Genomic DNA, 17,830 nt, shown 5'->3' with positions numbered 1-17,830 from the left:
TCAAAGTAGAGATGATATAAAATGTAGACTGGCTATAGCAAGGAAAGTGGTTTTGAAGAAGAGAAATTTAACATTGAGTGTAGATTTAATTGTCAGGAAGTCTTTTCTGAAAGTATTTGTATGGAGTGTAGCCATGTATGGAAGAGAGACATGGGCAATAAATAGTATATACAAGAAGAGAACAGAAACTTTCAAAATGTGGTGCTACAGAAGAATGCTGAAGATTAGATGGGTAGATCATGTAAATAATAAGGAGGTACTGAACAGAATTGGTTAGAAGAGGAATTTTGGCACAACTTGACTAGAAGAAGGGATCTGTTGATAGGACACATTCTGCGGCATCAAGGGATCACCCATTTAGTACTGGAGGGAAGTGTGGGGGGTAAAAATCGTAGAGGGAGACCAAGACATGAATACGCTAAGCAGATTCAGAAGGATGTAGGTGCAGTAGTTACTTGGAGATGAAGAAAATTGCACAAGATAGAGTAGCATGGAGGGCTGCATCAAACCAGTCTCTGGGCTGAAGACCACAACAACAACTTTCTGTAAATTTGTCAGTGGTTATGTTAGTGGTATCATCTGCAGAAATAATCATTTCACTTTCAGTGTTTAGAGGTAAATCATTTATACATAACAGGAACAGAGGTTCCGGTATGCCACCCTGTGGTATACTGTGACTCATTTATTGAAATAAATATTTCTTTTTTATGATTGTATTTTTGCTGCTTGTTTTCTATTTTGCAGGTATTATTCAATGGTACTAAGAGCTGTTTCTCTAATTGCATAGTGGTGAAGTTTCCTTTTAAAAATATCATGGTCAACTAGGTCAAAAGTGTCACATAAGTCATAAAATATACTAAGAGGTTTTGGCCTTAATCTAATCCCACTGAGATTATATTTATACACTCAAATGCAGCTGAAACTGTTGATTTTACTTTCTGAAATCCAGACTGTCTACAATTTATGGTGCCATTCCTTTTGAAATATGATGAATCTCATATATATGATTTTTTCCCCAAGCACTTTTGAGAAAATGGATAGACTAACTGGTCTGACATTGTCAAAGCTCGTTAGACCACTTCTCTTGTACAGTGGCAAGATTCTAGCTATTTTCATTGTATCTGGAAAATTACCTTTCTTCAGGCATGAATTAAGTGGCAAAGCAGTTTGGCTGTTTCATGTGTTTCCTTTATCACTTTCAAAATCTCTTGCTCTGTTGTTGAATACAAATAATATGGAATTAATGGTGGAGTCTTTCTTACTTTTAAGCAGCTACACAGTTTGCAGAGGGTCATATTTTTTTATTCTGTGTAATTCTTTGGCATATGTCTGTAAAGTATTTGTTGAAACTATTGCCAACAACTACAGGATTTTCTGTTATTCCATTGTTTACTTTGAGCTTTAGGCTTTTGCTAATATTGTCTGATTTTTCCTGTTTCTCTGTTAATTATCTTCCATGTACTCCTGACTTCGTTTGATGTTTCCAACAAACACTTTTCTTCAGCTTTTAGTATCTTATTGAAAACCTTCTTGTAAGAAGTCATTAAACACACAGCACAAGCCACTGACAATGATGAGTTTGAAAATTGGCAGTTCCATTTTCAAAGGAACTATCCTCACAGTCATGTTAATCAATTTGATGAAAACCATTGAAAACATAAATTAGGATGGTCACATGAGAATTTAAAATGTGCTCCTCCCAAATGAAAATTCAATGTATTAACCACTGCAGAAATTCAGTTGGCTGCACTGAAAACACTTCTCTGTTTTATAGTATTGTAATTGAGGATATTATTATTCCCTTTTACAGCTAGTTCCATGGGGAGAATACATATATTGCAGTCCGGAACCGCGCGACTGCTACGGTCGCAGGTTCGAATCCTGCCTCGGGCATGGATGTGTGTGATGTCCTTAGGTTAGTTAGGTTCAAGTAGTTCTAAGTTCTAGGGGACTGATGACCACAGATGTTAAGTCCCATAGTGCTCAGAGCCATTTTTGAACCATATATTGCAGAAAGCGTCATCTATCTCAGCCACTGACAGACTCTCAGACAGTTAAATAACTCCAAAACTATTGTAACAACGAAAACAATCGATTTTTTACAAAATAATGTAATTGTATAGATAAAAAATCTACTCGCCAAGTGACAGTGGAGCACACACATAAGAGGGTTGTAATTAGACAAGCTTACAGAGCCAGTGGCTCGTTCATAAGAGCCCCTGTGGAGGAAATAATGTAGACCCATGTGAATATACTTGCAAGAGATATTCTTAAATTGTAAGGTATGTGATGCTCTTGTACTAAAGGGCTCTTACCTCTAACAAGAATGGTAAGCTAAGTGGGGAAAAGGATCAAAGGTGTTGCAGCAGAGTTTATAAGTGACACAGTCCAGTCTTCACATGTTATCCTAATAAACTAGAAGTGGGTGTTGTTGGACTGAGTATGCCATACTTAATTGTAATGTATTCAATCCAGCACCACTTAGACAATCATGCAACCATGGAGCTGCCGGACCAGTCCCCCTATCCATTATTCCTACAGAAGATTTCATTGCACACAGTAAGCAATTGGGGCATAGCACTTTTTTGTAGGGATTCAGTGACTGATGATCCTCATACTCAGAAAAGCATACCTTCTCATTATACAGCAAATGACAAACTTGAACACAGTTTTCAAGATTTTCTCACCCATATAGCCCACATTCTGCTCTCCAGCCATTCCAGGTGCAGCTCAGTGGAAAGTGATATAACCTGTAGTCCAGTTACCATTTTCTTACCTGCTGAAAACTCAAAGATAGAGCTGAGTCAGACAGAAGTGGTTATTCAGCAAAGCAGCCTTTCAATTAGTAATGTGTAAAGCCCAATAGGACATCGAGGATAGAGAGAAGAAAATCTGTGAACAATAAAAAATGTGCAATAACTACTCTAGTGAAGTACAAAGTAATGAGAAATAAGCCAAAAGGGTTATCCCATGCAGAGGAGCATTATTTCCACAGGATCAAATCTCTTCAATGTTATGTGGTTCCATAGAGTATCCATTTTTACGGAGAGAAGCAATAATTTTCCCATTCTAAAATTCAGGGGAGGATCTAGTCTGACTTTGAATTGTAACTGTTCGATACACAGAAAATTACTGGAGCAAATAATTAATTTCCTTACAATCTTAACCTCATAATCGAGGGACTGCAAAAATACACCTGATGTTGATTTGTATTCTACAAAATTTGTCTCTACTGGAAATGGTCACACACCACATTCCTGTGTGAGTAACATTTAATAGGTATTTTTTCAGGTTGGTGAGGAAATACAATACTACTTGAATGCACACATGTTTTCAGCTACACATGGGATTTCTATGATTACCTTCCCATTTTTCCCCCAATCTTGTCAATGTCAGGTTGGATGCAGCCAGAAATATTTTCCAATCTTATCACCAAGACCACAGTATTCCACATGACTCTTCTTATATTGACTCTCAGCATAATATTTTCCATGCTGAAGATTCCCATATCTAATACATATTGTACAAAAGGCATTCAAAATATAATTGTCACTGTCATTAGTCACACTGTGCTATCACTGACACCATGGTATTGTATGTCACTTAATATTCCCTTCTCTTGCTATGTTCAGTGAATATATTTTACTGTGGAGTCATTCTTAAAGTCTTAAGTCCAGCACAGCATCATTATTCAGTAGTAATGGGATATTGACCTCAGGGTAATGTGTAAAACACTTTCATGAAGGTAGAAAGTATGGATTATGTTTAATGTAATGCTGGTGATTCATCAGTTCATCACTGCTGTAGAACTTGTTGGCAGCTGTCAGTTTTCTGTTAGTTCTTTCTCAGATCTGTACGACTGTGAAACTTGTTTGATTCTGTGACTAACAATTGGGTTGATATAGCACACTTCTCAAATAACAGGCCGAGCTTCCGTAGGTGGATATATCCTCCAAATGTGATTAGTATGTTAGTGAATATAACAATGAATATACTCACTGAGGAAGATAATGCAGTTGTAGACTCTTATCTGGGAGGATAGGATTCAAGGGATAGTTTTTCTCTCTACTGGTTCAAGTTTCCTATCATATCAGGTGAATATAAGAATGGTTCCTTAAACTAACCATTTGATGTATTTTCAGCTCTGTATTACCATCTCTTTCTCATTTTATTTCTTGACAATGACATATCCTCATTTTAAGTAATGGATCCTTATCTGATCTTAATTTTTGTTAATACATATATACTTGCTTATTAAAAATTATAATTTATCTGCATTGTTACAGCTTAACATAAGTTTCCAAGTATTTGGTATAATGTTACTGACAGTTTTATTTATGTTTCAGTTGTGAAAGTAACAATTCTTCTTGATGATATAAATGATTTTGCTGCAGTGGGTGACGTTTATAAAGAGTGTAAGTAGTAGCTCCACACTGTACTTTTTATAACTTTTAAAAACATTGTTGTAAAACACCAAAAACGGGCATTATGTTTTGTTTACTGTCTTTTAAAATTGGTACTTTAGCCATAATGATGAAGCTTTTGGTTGTATAATTGTGCAGTCATGTTAAGAAAACAGTTAATACTTCTTAGTGTAAGTGGAAATTCTAACAAAGTATTAATTAGTAATTACACAAGAAAAGTAGAATGTGTGTACAGTCACAGTTGAACAGAGGGCAGAATACATATGCACATGGAAATAATAAATTAATCGTCATTATTACCGTCTGCTAATCCACTGCTGAAGTAGTCTCCTCCAGACTTCTCCATGTATCACAAACTTGTGCAATGTGCATCCATACTGCTCCAGCATAACTTCTCATTTTGTCTATGCACCATCCTTTAGGTCACTGCCTTAATGTTTTATTATTTTATGGAACACATCAAATAACTATCTTGGTCCCTCTACCATCTGTTCACCTGGCTGCATCTCCTGTCAACCTCATTTCATTCAAAATTACGCTCATGTTCCTAAACAACTAGAGATAGGACATACATCATCACAGGACATGTACATTAGCATGTTTTGCAGAAATAATGAGCATCTGAACCATATCGACCCACGGGTTGAAGATCAACATAGATATCGTGGCGCAAGACCACCTGCCAGCAAAATTTTCCTGCCGGTCTTGTTGTCGCTATAAACTGAAGGTAATGGATCAGTGTGAATTGAGCAGATGTGCAGGATGCTTCACAAATGTATGCACAAACCATACCATCAAATTAGTGAGTCTGAAAAAGTGCTCTTATTGGTATGAGAGGACATTATGCATCCATCCAGGAAACTGATGCTCATGTGGGACAAAGAGTTTTGGCAGTGCAACGGTTGTGTGCAGAATGGTTCACAGAAGGCCGTAGAACCTGATGAGATGGGTAAGGTCACACCACCCAGAAGATTGACACCTCATCTGAATGGCATTGCAGGACAGATCTGTGTCCTACTCAGCTCTGGCTCAACAGTGGAACAGTGTAATACACCTTACACTGTCAGGGATCACAGTCCGTCAACACTTATTATGGCATGGGTTACGTGCATGTCATCCAAGTATCTGCCTATCTTTGACAAATGTGCAGAAACATGCTAGAAGGCAATGGTGTATGGAACAACATAGTGGCAACAGAAATGGCATCATATACTGTTTTTGGATGAATCCAGGTTCTGTTTGCTTGAAAATGATGGTTGCATTTTGGTTCGCCACTGACGGGGTGGCACCACAGTGACTGCATTCGCACAAAACATACTGGGCCAACTCGAGGCTTTATGATGTGGTGTGCTATTGGGTACAACCACAAATCACAGTTTGTGTATGTCCAGGGCACTGTGACCAGTGTGACCTATGTGAATGACATCCTGCAATCCATAGTGATAAATTTTCTACACTACACCCCAGATGCCATTTTTCAGGAAGACAATGCACGACCACATGATGCTGCATGAAGATGTGCCTTCTTGAGGTTACAGGATGTCAGCCTTTGCCCTGGCCCATCCTTGTCACCAAATGAAAATGTTGGGATATGATGAAACGATGGGTGCATCTCTGTGGCCCATTGTCAACCATCACAGATGAACATTGGAACCAAATGAATGCAGCATGCATGGCTGTACCACAGGATACCATTTGCGCCTTATGCACATCGATCCCATCACATATGGAACAAGTTATCAGGGCCCATAGTGTGGACCCGGTGACTACGAGGCAACAGGACACATGCTGAACTGAGGTGACTGAAATGCCAATCATTTCTGCAGAACATACTAATGTACATAGCCTGTGAATATGAACGTCCTCTCTTTAGTCATTCAAGGTGTTCTGTTTTTTTTTCTGAACATGAATTCACTTCTTATGCTCCAGTTCTTTGGTCCATTTGTTTGTCTTCCTGTCTTCTGTAGTAATTTTCAATGACCTATTTCTGAATTAATAATTCTTGTCTTACTGCTGTAAGTACAAACTAATGATAAAACTTTCTTTTCCAGTCACATTGAAATTTCAATTTTGAAAACTTGTCAGTTTATCAATGTTACAGGCCATTTTACTCCTGTGGGTTTTTCCCTTGCTGCCCATCCAGTCATTGATTATAATTGCCATTAAATACAGAAACTCACCAACTTGTCCTATGGCTTCTTTGTTAATCTGTACTTTTTGATTGTACATTTTTAGTGTTATAATTTAGTGTCTCTTGATGCCAGAGTCGTAAAGTGCCAGACTTCAAATACGAAGGTCAGGGTTTCAACCCTTTTCACTCACAGGATTTTAATCTCACTTAACACTTCATTCACCTCTGGCAGTGTTTCTTAATGTGAAAAATGCAGAGTTGTACTGTGCTTCAGAGTCAGTGTTAAATTGTAGGTCCCCTATAACTGGCTAAGTAAGTTCAAAGGTTGGAGGAATAGAATGGCATATCTCCTCAAATAGGGTCATTCTTAGTAGAGCAATGTGGCATTTCAATCAGCTGTTGTATTGATTAAAGCCTTACTTGTAACTGATTTTGAGGGCTACTTTCAAACTTTCTCTTTATTTTTCCATTAGTTACTGAATCTGAACTACAAGCAAACAGCACAATTTCTTTAGAAAAGAACATTTTTGCAATTTTAAAAAATCAGAAAACTTCCTCTAGGACTGCTGAGATGAGACTTGTTTATATCAAATCTTCTTACCTAATTCTTATTTAAATACTGAGTCCTCTAGGACTACTGAGATGAGACTTGTTTATATCAAATCTTCTTGCCTAATTCTTATTTAAATACTGAGTTACACAATATCTATTGTGAAGTTGTTCTATTTTATAATGTTACTATCTGAGTACCTGGCACTGCCCAGGTCTATCTATTTATTTCAATTTTCTGTTAGTCCATCTCCTTCTCTGCTCTCCCTTTCCATCTCCTCCTCCCTTTCCATCTCCTCTTCCTCTTTCTCTCTTCCCATCAACACCACCCACTGCAATAGGATGTTGCTGCTGCTTATCCCCACAGCATTTCTTTCCAGATAATAATTAAAAAAATGTACAAATGTTGGTTGAAAACAATCCAGCAGTCTTCCCCCGTACACTGATGGAAAAATTGCAAAACCAAAAAATAAGTAATGTAGAGTAATGAAGTTTTGGGAATACATTTGTGTAGGTAACATAGTTAAGTGATTAACATGGCAAGATCACAAGTTAATGTAAGTGCGATATAAGCCATTGCAAATGTGAAATGCTTGTACATTAATAACCAGTGTAACCCCAGAATGTTGAATGCAAGCATACAAACATTAATGCATTGCATTAGACATGTGCTGGATGTCAGTTTATGGGATGGAGTTCCATGTCTGTTGCACTTGGTTAGTAAATGCATGGAAGTTTGATGCTGTTTCTGGATAATGCTGGAGGTGGTGTCCAATGATGTTCCATGTATGCTTGATTGGAGACAGATCTGGTGATCAAGCAGGCCAAGCCAATATGTCAACACTTTGTAGATCATGTTGGGTTAAAACAGTGGTATGTGGGCGAGTGTTATCCTGTTGGGAAACACCCCCTGGAATGCTGTTCATGAACGGTAGCACAACAGGTTGAATCACCTGGCTGACGTACAGCTTGTAAGTCAGGGTGCATGGGATAACCACAAGAGTGCTCCTGCTGTCAAATGAAAATGCATCCCAGAACATAATTCCAGGTGTAGGTACAGTGTGTCCAGTATGCAGACAGGTTGGTTGTAGGTCATTAGCTGGCCTTCCTCTAACAAACAGCCATCACTGGTAATGAGGTAGATCCAGCATTCATCAGAAAACACAACAGACCTCCACCCTGCTCTCCAGTGAGCTCTTGCTTGACGCCACTGAAGTCGCAGATGGTGGTGGTTTGCGGTCAGTGGAATGCACACTACAGGGCATCTGGCTTGGAGTTGTCCTTGAAGTAACCAATTTTTAACAGTTCATTGTATCACTGTGGTGCCAACTGCTGTTCAGATTGCTGCTGCAGATGCAGTACAACACACCAGAGCCATAAGCCGAACACAATTGTCTTCCTTCTCAGTAGTGCCCCATGACCGTCCGGAGCCATCTTCTTGTGACTACATTCTCGTGACCACCACTGCCAGTGGCTATTCCTGCCAAATCCTTGTGCAGTGCTGCAGAAGGATAATCCAGCTTCTTGTAGCCCTATTACATGGCCTCATTCAAACTCTGTCAGGTGTTGATAATGGTGTCTTTGTCACATTAACGACATTCTAACATCGCCTCACCATGTCCAGTCTCAAAGGTAACTAAAGCTCACAACTATTACAGTGTGTACATAAAACAAAACTAATTTACGTCTTCATAGTGGCGCTACTAGCACCATTCTTATGCAACTAGCATAACATGTGAACAGACATCATCTTTCAGATGTAGAGACACACCTAACAACTTTAGATAGTCACACATTTCCATCTTGGTGTTGCAATTTTTTTTGCAGTCAGTGTATTTCACAAATATTTACTATATTTCACGCATATCTGTACCCATTTCACCTGTATCTCTAGCAAATTTCACCCTGTAGTTTAGTTTCCACATTGCTCAATGTTTGTGACTTCATATCTCCTGAACAATGTGCCATATAATGATATAATTTTACAGGTACATGAATTGCTGTATGTGGATGCTGTATGCCAGATGTGTTGTGAACAGAATTAATAGTAAAAAGTGATAAATTAAAACATCACACATGATGCAGCAGTTTTTTGCACACCTGCATTTCACAACACTTCTCCTGAAATATGTGTCATAAAATGCTATATTTTTGCAGCTACTTTCAATAGTACATGTGAATACCCACAGTGTAGGAGGTGGAACACACCACTGCAAAATGTGTGTAGGATTTAGAGTGAGATTTCCTTCATCTCAAGGCACGATGAGAGGTAGCAGACTTCTTATCACCTAGTAGTGCACTAGCCTTGAAAAGCTCAGCCACGTCTTCAGCTACCTCTTGTCATGCATTGAGATGAGGGATACCTCACACATGTCATCCAGCATTAAGCACTGCCACTCATTCAATCCACAGAATATCCTAGTCTTCCTATTCCAATCCCGCTCCCAGTCTCGCACACCATGCGTCATTCCCTTGTGGTCAACACAAGTGCAAGACCTGTCCCAAAAACACAGTTGCCACCACATCCTACTGCAGTCCAGTTACAGGCATTTCCTATCCTTTAAAAGACAGGGCCACATTTAATAGTAGCCATGTAATATATCAGTTATGCTGAAATTACTGTGTAGCATTCTATGTGGGCATGACAAGTAACAAACGGTCTACTCACATGAATGGCCACCACCAAACTGTTGCAAATTGCAAACTTCACCATCCAGCTGCTGACTTAAACAGCTGCTTCACTATCAAAGCCATTTGGTTACCCCCTCCAGTGTTAGTTTCCCAGAATTACGCATCTATTTGTACAGCTTATTCTGCACTCTCACAATCCTCCTGGCCTAAATCTACACTAACCTTACCTCCCCCCTTCAACTCCCCCCCCCCCCCCCCCCATTTTGTCACTCTACCCCTTTATGCCCTACCCTCTGAACTCCTTGCATCTTACTGTGCAGGTGCTGAGTCAACTGTTACTATCCTGCTACCATCTCCTTGACCTGTGCATCCTTCCCTATCCATTCTCCAGCCAAAAAGATTTATAAAGCCATGCAGCCTCCCACATTCACTACCTCCTTTGCTTTGGTTGTTAAACAGCCAATTCAGAAAATCAATGTTGCTTAATGACCTGAGGCTGCTAGTGTCAGCACTAGTACCTGCATTCATCAGTGCACTTGTGCTGCTGCAGTTACCTTGAAGCCTATGATTCCTTCCAGAACATCAGGAAAGGTGTGGCAACCAACATTGCAGAGCTCCCTGCTCCTCCAAAGTTTGTGTAGTCCACTGTCCAGTATGGCCACTACCACTGCTGTGGTTGTCTCCAAAGCCTACCCAGGGCAAAAAAATCAAAGACAAAGGCAAAGACTCAGCCACTGACTGAGACCATGTTTATCATGATCCATCTTTGTAGCCAACGGAGCTTGATGTTGGCCTTGGGCATGAATTTTTCTCCAAAACAGTGTCCACTGAACTTGTCCACATATAGAGGAATTGAAACCCCCTGGCATTGGCATGCCTCATGTGCTTGTGCTTACAAGAAGCACATTTTAAAGCCATTGACACCTGTGCAGTATGGGGCTATACCCATCACCAAAGGATGACCTAATTGAGGACAGAGCAAAAGAAGGGATTTTATGTTTGTTAATAACACACACCACTCCCCTGATCATTGCTTGCTTACTAACCTACAAGCAGTAGCCATTGTTCTTCATGTGGGCCAGACGTTCACCATTTGCTCCCTCTGTTTACCTCTGCAAGATACAATAGACTCTGAGGCTCTTGCAGATCTGATTGCAGAACTTCCCTGCCCATTCTCCTAATGAGTGCCCATATGAATTAGGGTTTGAGCTGCACTTGCTTCAGGGGTCAAGTCTTGGTGAACCCCATGACATCTCAGAAGCCATGCATCCTCAACACAGGCAGCCATGCATCCTCATTTCTTGGCTGCTACTGCGTCACCCGCAGCCTTTGACCCCTCTTTCTGCTCTTTGGCCCTTGCACGCCCAGCACAGTGAGACTCAACTGATATTCATTCCACTGACCACTTCCCACTGTGGATCCACCTACTGGAAGGAGAAATGCTTGAATGAAAGCCACTGAAATGGATGGTCAACAGGGCTTGTTTTGAACAGGAGAATGGTATTTCTCAGGGCACTTTTTTAAGTGTTACCTTCATTGCCATAGTCATAAACAGTATCACACCTACTGTACAGAGTCCCATACAATGATCCTTATTTGTGGAAGATTTTTCTGTTTTCTGTTCCTTCTCCAGTGTTGGAATAGCAACTTGTCAGTTGCAATTTCAGTTTTTTTCGTGTTTGTGCTTGTGCATGTGCATGTAACCGTACATTAGGAAAACACATATTTTGAAATGTTGTATGGAGCATGTGTGACTGGGAGAGATGGAGAATCGGTGGCAATAGAGTGAATCATCGAGGAAGACCACATCTTTTCCTTTCAGAACACCAAGGTGTTTCACCAAGCAACCTGCTGTTGAGACAGTTATAAAGGAATCAATTGAAGTACAGCTTCAGTAGAATTTGGTCAACAGAAATGAATGACACCAGTAAAATGTAGCATGGAATACTGCATTAGCAGCAGTACAATGAGAGCATAGCCAGCACTGTCCAACAAGCAAGATGTGGCCAGAATGCCCATATGTAGATGCAGACAAAGCACTTACTACTCCCACCACTGCAGCCTCAGCTGCCTCCCCACCCACTGACTGGACACTACCTGGTCGCCTGTAGCCAGGTGGAGGTGGCACACCACTTGTACAAATATTACAGCGTTCACATATCTCACCAGAAGGTAGTGAGTATGACACCCATTGAAACTTTTCAGTATTTTAACAATGCCACATGGCTAGAAATCAGAGAGCTTTTCACCAGCAGTATATACCTGCACCAGGAGAGCCTACATTCATATTTGTACAGTTGTCTGTTATTTGTTGATGCATTATTTGGCATGTTAATTGGTGAAGTGAAGTGTAATGTCTATCCAGTATAATTTGCTTTCTAAATTCTCTTCATGTTTTCATTTGTTTTCCTTACCTAAATTATTTATTTTATCTTCTGATATCCTTTTCAAGAAATTTCCAGATTTCTTTTTAGGCATTGTAAGATTAGTCTTCTGCCTGAGCTCACACTATGGGAGAACCTTTATCTGTGCACTTTGTCCCAGTATTCCACCCTCACTTAGCTATGTCAATTCATCTCTCTGCTGTTGTTACAAAAATGATTGGATAACTCCCATGAACCATGGACCTTGCCGTCAGTGAGGTGGCTTGCTTGCCTCGGGTGATAGATAGGCACGTACTGTAGGCGCACCCTTAATGGAGGGGTATCTTTTGAGAGGTCAGATGAACATATCACTTGTGAAGAGGGGCAGCAGCCTTTTCAGCAGTTTAAGGGGCAACAGTCTGGATGACTTACTGATCTGGCCTTGTGACATAACCAAAATGGCCTTGCTGTGCTGATGCTGTGAATGGCTGAAAGCAAGGGGAAACTATAGTTGTAATTTTTCCTGAGGGCATGCAGCTCTGCTATAAGATCAAATGATGGCATCCTCTCGAGTAAAATGTCCTGGAGGTAAAATAGTCTCCCATTTGGATGTCTAGTAGGGAATTACTCAGGACGACGATGTCATGAGGAGAAACAAAACTGGTGTTCTATGGATTGGAGTGCGGAATGTTAGATCTCTTAATCGGACACATAGGTTAGAAAATTTAAAAAGGGAAATGGATGGGTTGAAGTTACATATAGTGGGAACTAGTGACGTTCACCCATAGATGGAATGGGACTTACTCTCAGGTGAATACAGGTAAATAGCAGTAATGCAGGAGTGGATATAGTAATAAGAAAATAGGAATACAGGTAAGATAGTATGAACACCATAGTAAATGCATTATTGTAGCCAAGGTAGACAAGAAGCCCTTACCAATCACAGTAGTAAAAGTTTATATACCAACTAACTCCACAAATGATGGAGAGATTGAAGAAATGTATGATGAGATAAAGCAAACTACTCAGATAAGTAAAGGAGATCAAAATTTGTGATAGGGGACTTGTATTTGATAGTAGGAAAAAGAAGAGAAGCAAAATAGTAGGTGAATTTGGACTGGAGGAAAGGAATGAGTGTGTCTCCTGGTAGAATTTTGCACAGAGCATAATTTAATCATTGCTCAATTGAATTGAATTTTGAATTGAATTTTATTTGATCTTGTAAGATTACATTGTGTACAGTAAATGTACATTTAGTATAGGACATGTCAAAGTATTAGCATTCATTATCACTTATTTTTCTACACCTTTAGCTTACATTTTTACATCTTTGATAATGAATAACAATATATACAAATTTAATGGCATAAGTATTCTGCAACACTGTAAAACTCTTTATTTAAGAATAATAAAAGATTGTACACAAGGAAAGGAACTGGAGACACTGAAAGATTCCAGATTGTGTATATAATGGTAAGACAAAGATTTAGGAAATAGATTTTAAATTGTAAGACATCTTCAGGGGCAGATGTGGACTCAGACAATAATTTATTGGTTATCAACTGAGAGTTTGAGGGCATATTAGGCAGCATTTGACTAGAGTGGAGGGAAAGGAATATAGTAGATGAAAATCAGGTAGCTTTAAAAGACGAAATAGCGAATGCAGCGGAGGACCAAATAAGTAAAAAGCCAAGACTTAGTGTAAATCCTTGGATAACAAAAGATATATTGAATTTAACAGATGAAAGGCAAAAATATAAAAATGTAGTAAATGAAGCAGGTGCAAGGGATAAATATGTTTAAAACATGAGATTGACATGACGTGCAAAATGGCTAAGCAGGAATGGCTAAAGGACAAATATAAGAATTTAGAAGCATATTTCACTAGCAGAAAAACAGATACTGCCTACAGGAAAATTAAAGAGGTCTTTGGGGAAAATAGAAGCAGCTGTATGAATATCAAGAGCTCAGATGTGTTGGATCCTACTCATCAAATATGAGGTGCCTACGAAACCTGCTTTCTTGGATTGCTAGACAACAATTCAAGCAAATGGTATTAATGAATTTTATTACAAAAGGAAATGATTACAAGGCTTAACTTTGTGTTAAACAGATGTCGCGAGCAAAGAGCGACAGACAAAATAAACAATGTCCTTCAGTACATACAATTCCTAAGTTGCTGATCTTGAAGTGCCTAATCTCGATGCTGCTGTAGAAGTGGGGCACAACCAGTCAGCATGGCGCTAGTGTCCTCTTCGCATGGAGGGTGCTGCCGTTCACATTGTTTTCCTGGAGAGGAGTCGGTCAGCGTGCCGATTGGTTGACGTCTTCTTCACAGCCCTGTCTGCTCTCTCGTTTCAGACTGGCATGCTGGCACTTGACTTTATGCTGTAACAAGGCGGAAAAGCTGAAAGGTGGAAGTACATATGGTGTCTATACAAGGGAGTAAACTTGAAGCAATATTATAGAAAGGGAAGTGGATGCAGATAAAGATGAGATTTGACATGAAATAAAATGAGAAGAAATAGAAACTTTGAGGTTTGCTGATGACGTACTTCTGCCAGACAGGAAAGAACTTGGAAGGGCAACTGAAAAGAATGGACAACGTCTTGAAAGGAGGATGTAAAATGAACATCAGCAAAAGCAAAACAAGGATAATGGAAGGTAGTCAAATTAATCGGATGACGCTAAGGGAACTAGCTTAGCAAAAGAGACACTTAAAGTAGTAGATGAGTAACTGATGATGGCTGAAATAGAGAGGATATAAAATGTAGACTGGCAATGGCAAGAAAAGTATTTCTGAAGAATAGGAATTTAACAGTGATTATAGATCCAAGTGTTAGGAAGTCTTTTCTGAAAGTATTTGTCTGGAGTGTAGCCATGTATGAAAGTGAAACATTGACAATAAACAGTTTAGACAAAAGAGAACAGAAGCTTTCAAATCGTGGTGCTACAGAAGAATGTTGAAGATTAGATTAGTAGATCACATAAATAATTAAGAGGTACTTAATAGAACTGGGGAGACAAGAAATTTATGGCACAACTTGACCAAAAGATACTGATAGAATACATTGTGGAACATCAAGGGATCACCATTTTAGTATTGGAGGAAAATGTGAGGGACTAAAAATTGTAGAGGAAGACCAAAGGATGAATTCCATTAGCAGATTCAGAAGGATGTAGATTGGAGTAGTTATTCATAGATAAGAGGTTCATACAGAATAGATTAGCATGGAGAGCTGTGTCAGACCAGTCTTCGAACTGAAAATGACAATGACTGTTAATTAGTGGATTCATCGTGAAAGGAAAAGGAACAAAAAAGGAACAGTCCAGACAGCAGATAATACGTCAGCCAGTAAAAATTAGTCAGCAATATGTCCTCAATGAAGTAGTCTTTACTGTCTCCTATGAAACACACATGCAGGCATTGTTATTGAGATTGAAAAGTCTATTGAATATTACTGTATGCCATAAAATAGTTGTAGTACCAGCTCCAAGAGATTTACTATCTTCTGAACAAGCAGATATCCAATACATATTGCTCAAATTGTTGCAGGTTCCAGTGAACTATATATTGAAGGTTATATGTAAGGTCTTCAGTAATATGTACTAAAAGTTGCAAAACAATACTTGATGATACTGTGGTTTTTTTTATGTAACTGTAACCTTTACTCACTTTTAACAATTTAGAACAACAAAAATTTTAAGTCTCTACAACATTTTGTATTGTTAGTTAAACTCTTTGAGATACAGTTAAATTTTATGTCAAAGATAATGCAACATTTAGAATTTTGCCTTTGCACAGTTTTAATGACAGTAAAGAGATCTTCATAGTGATGTGTTTTCTAGATCAATAATAAGCACTAATTTTTCACCAAACGCTAAGAAATTTCTCAATTTTTGCAGTTTTCAAGGAACCATACCCAGCCCGTATTTCGTATCAAGCTGCAAAGTTACCATTGGTATGTATTTCTGAGATACTAAATTGCATTTCTATTTAATGCTTTGTTCACAGTGGAGAAATAATGATAGTGATAGAACTAGCAGCTAATTAATTTCAGTAATAACAGTATTTGAATTCTGTTTTTTTTTTTATGTGACATGTATATTTGAACATGTTTACTGCACTTATGCCTAGGTCTTCGAGTACAGTTTTAGCCCCTCACACTTTTCTCGTATCCGTGAGTCATTATGCCCACCTTCTGTGCTTTCGGGAACTTGTGATAAATAATTATTTTTTAGCAACATCATTTTGTAGAGTGAGTAAAGAAAGAGGTGGTGTTGCCATTTACGTTTAAAACGGCGTCAAGTGTTGAGCAATTGATGTGCAGAATTATTGTTTAGAACAACATTTGTGAGAGTGTGCCATATAATTGTCTTTGAATAACACATATCAGTAGTTACAGTGCACAGAGCACCTTCAGTGAACTTAAGTCTATTTTTGAAGTTAGACACTCTCCTAATATATTTATTCAAACACAAAAGAGATGATAGTGCTTGGGGAATTTAGTGTGAACTTTCTCAAACAAATTCCAGAGATATATCAGACCTTTCTGTCTGTCCAGCAAACTGCTAAAAGCCTGATGCAAAATCAGTTCAGTGAAGTCCTAGCTCGGATATTCAATGCCTCTCTGAAACAAGTTATCTTCCACAACAGAATGAGGTATGCTATTGTAAAGCCCCAATAGAAAAATACTATGCCTCAGATGTTACTATCATCATATCCCTCTTTTGACCAAGTTTCCTAAAGTTTTCAAAAAATTAATATATGCCAGGATAGTCAGTCGCCTAGAAAACTCTGCAATAATTAGTAAAACCCAGTTTGGATTCAGTGAAGATATCTCCACAACCAAAGCTATATTTTCATTTACCAATAGCATTTTGGAATGCCATGACAAGAAGACGTTGGCTGTGGGCATATTTTGTGATCTGTCTGAAACCTTTGACTGTGTCAACCATAGAATACTTATAGAGAATGCATGCCATTATGGACCCAAAGGACAAATGGGCAACTGGCTCAAATCCTGTCTACAGGGAGACAACAAAAAAGTTAGCTGGTGACACTAGGCAGGTAGGAGGGGTAGAGTCCAACTGGGGAACAGAGAATTATGCAGTTCCACAAGTTCCTGTCCTTGGGGTCCCTCACTATTTCTCATGTATCAATGACCTATCATTGTTGTCAAACAAAGCAGGCAACTTTACAATGTTTGCAGATGACACAAATATTGTGATAGACAATAAGATAACCCCTGACCTAGAATTAAATGCCAACCAATTACTTGAGGATCTTCTGAATTGGCTCACAGTAAATTCTCTATCAATAAACCTCAGAAAAACTAATTACAAATACTAACCACTACTTCAGTATCTCTCTTTCCAATCATGAGATTCATACTTCACAACCCTCCTCAATATGAAATGAATGAAACTTATTGTCATCATAACACAAGAAGATGATGTGACATACACTATGACCTGAAAAATTTATCTATGGTGCAAAAAGGTGTAAAATACACAAGCACAAAAGTCTTCAATGCTCTTCCAAGTAATATTAAGTGTCTATGATGTAATAATGTACTACTTAAAAGTAAGCTAAAGGAGCTCTTGGTTGAAAAAAGTTTCTATTCTCTAGAAGAAATCTATAGAAGAGATAGCTAAGTTTATTTGCCATGTATTATTCTGTACTCCTGATTCAGTATATCTTGCTGCTTTAATTAGGTTAATTGGTGACC

General features: G+C 38.7%; 1 protein-coding gene across 1 annotated transcript in view; it reads left to right on the top strand.

The window, feature by feature from the left end:
* The window catches only part of LOC126473364 (2-iminobutanoate/2-iminopropanoate deaminase-like), a 57,697-nt gene that overhangs the window by 31,104 nt on the left and 8,763 nt on the right, over positions 1-17,830 (top strand). Inside the window, exons 3-4 of the mRNA XM_050100372.1 lie at positions 4,347-4,415; positions 16,005-16,060. Of these exons, the coding sequence (XP_049956329.1) occupies positions 4,347-4,415; positions 16,005-16,060 (125 nt within the window). The remainder of the gene's footprint in view (positions 1-4,346; positions 4,416-16,004; positions 16,061-17,830) is intronic.

Source organism: Schistocerca serialis, chromosome 4 (assembly GCF_023864345.2).
Source record: "Schistocerca serialis cubense isolate TAMUIC-IGC-003099 chromosome 4, iqSchSeri2.2, whole genome shotgun sequence".
Lineage (NCBI taxonomy): Eukaryota > Metazoa > Arthropoda > Insecta > Orthoptera > Acrididae > Schistocerca > Schistocerca serialis.
This window is presented reverse-complemented; position numbering and strand designations above follow the sequence as displayed.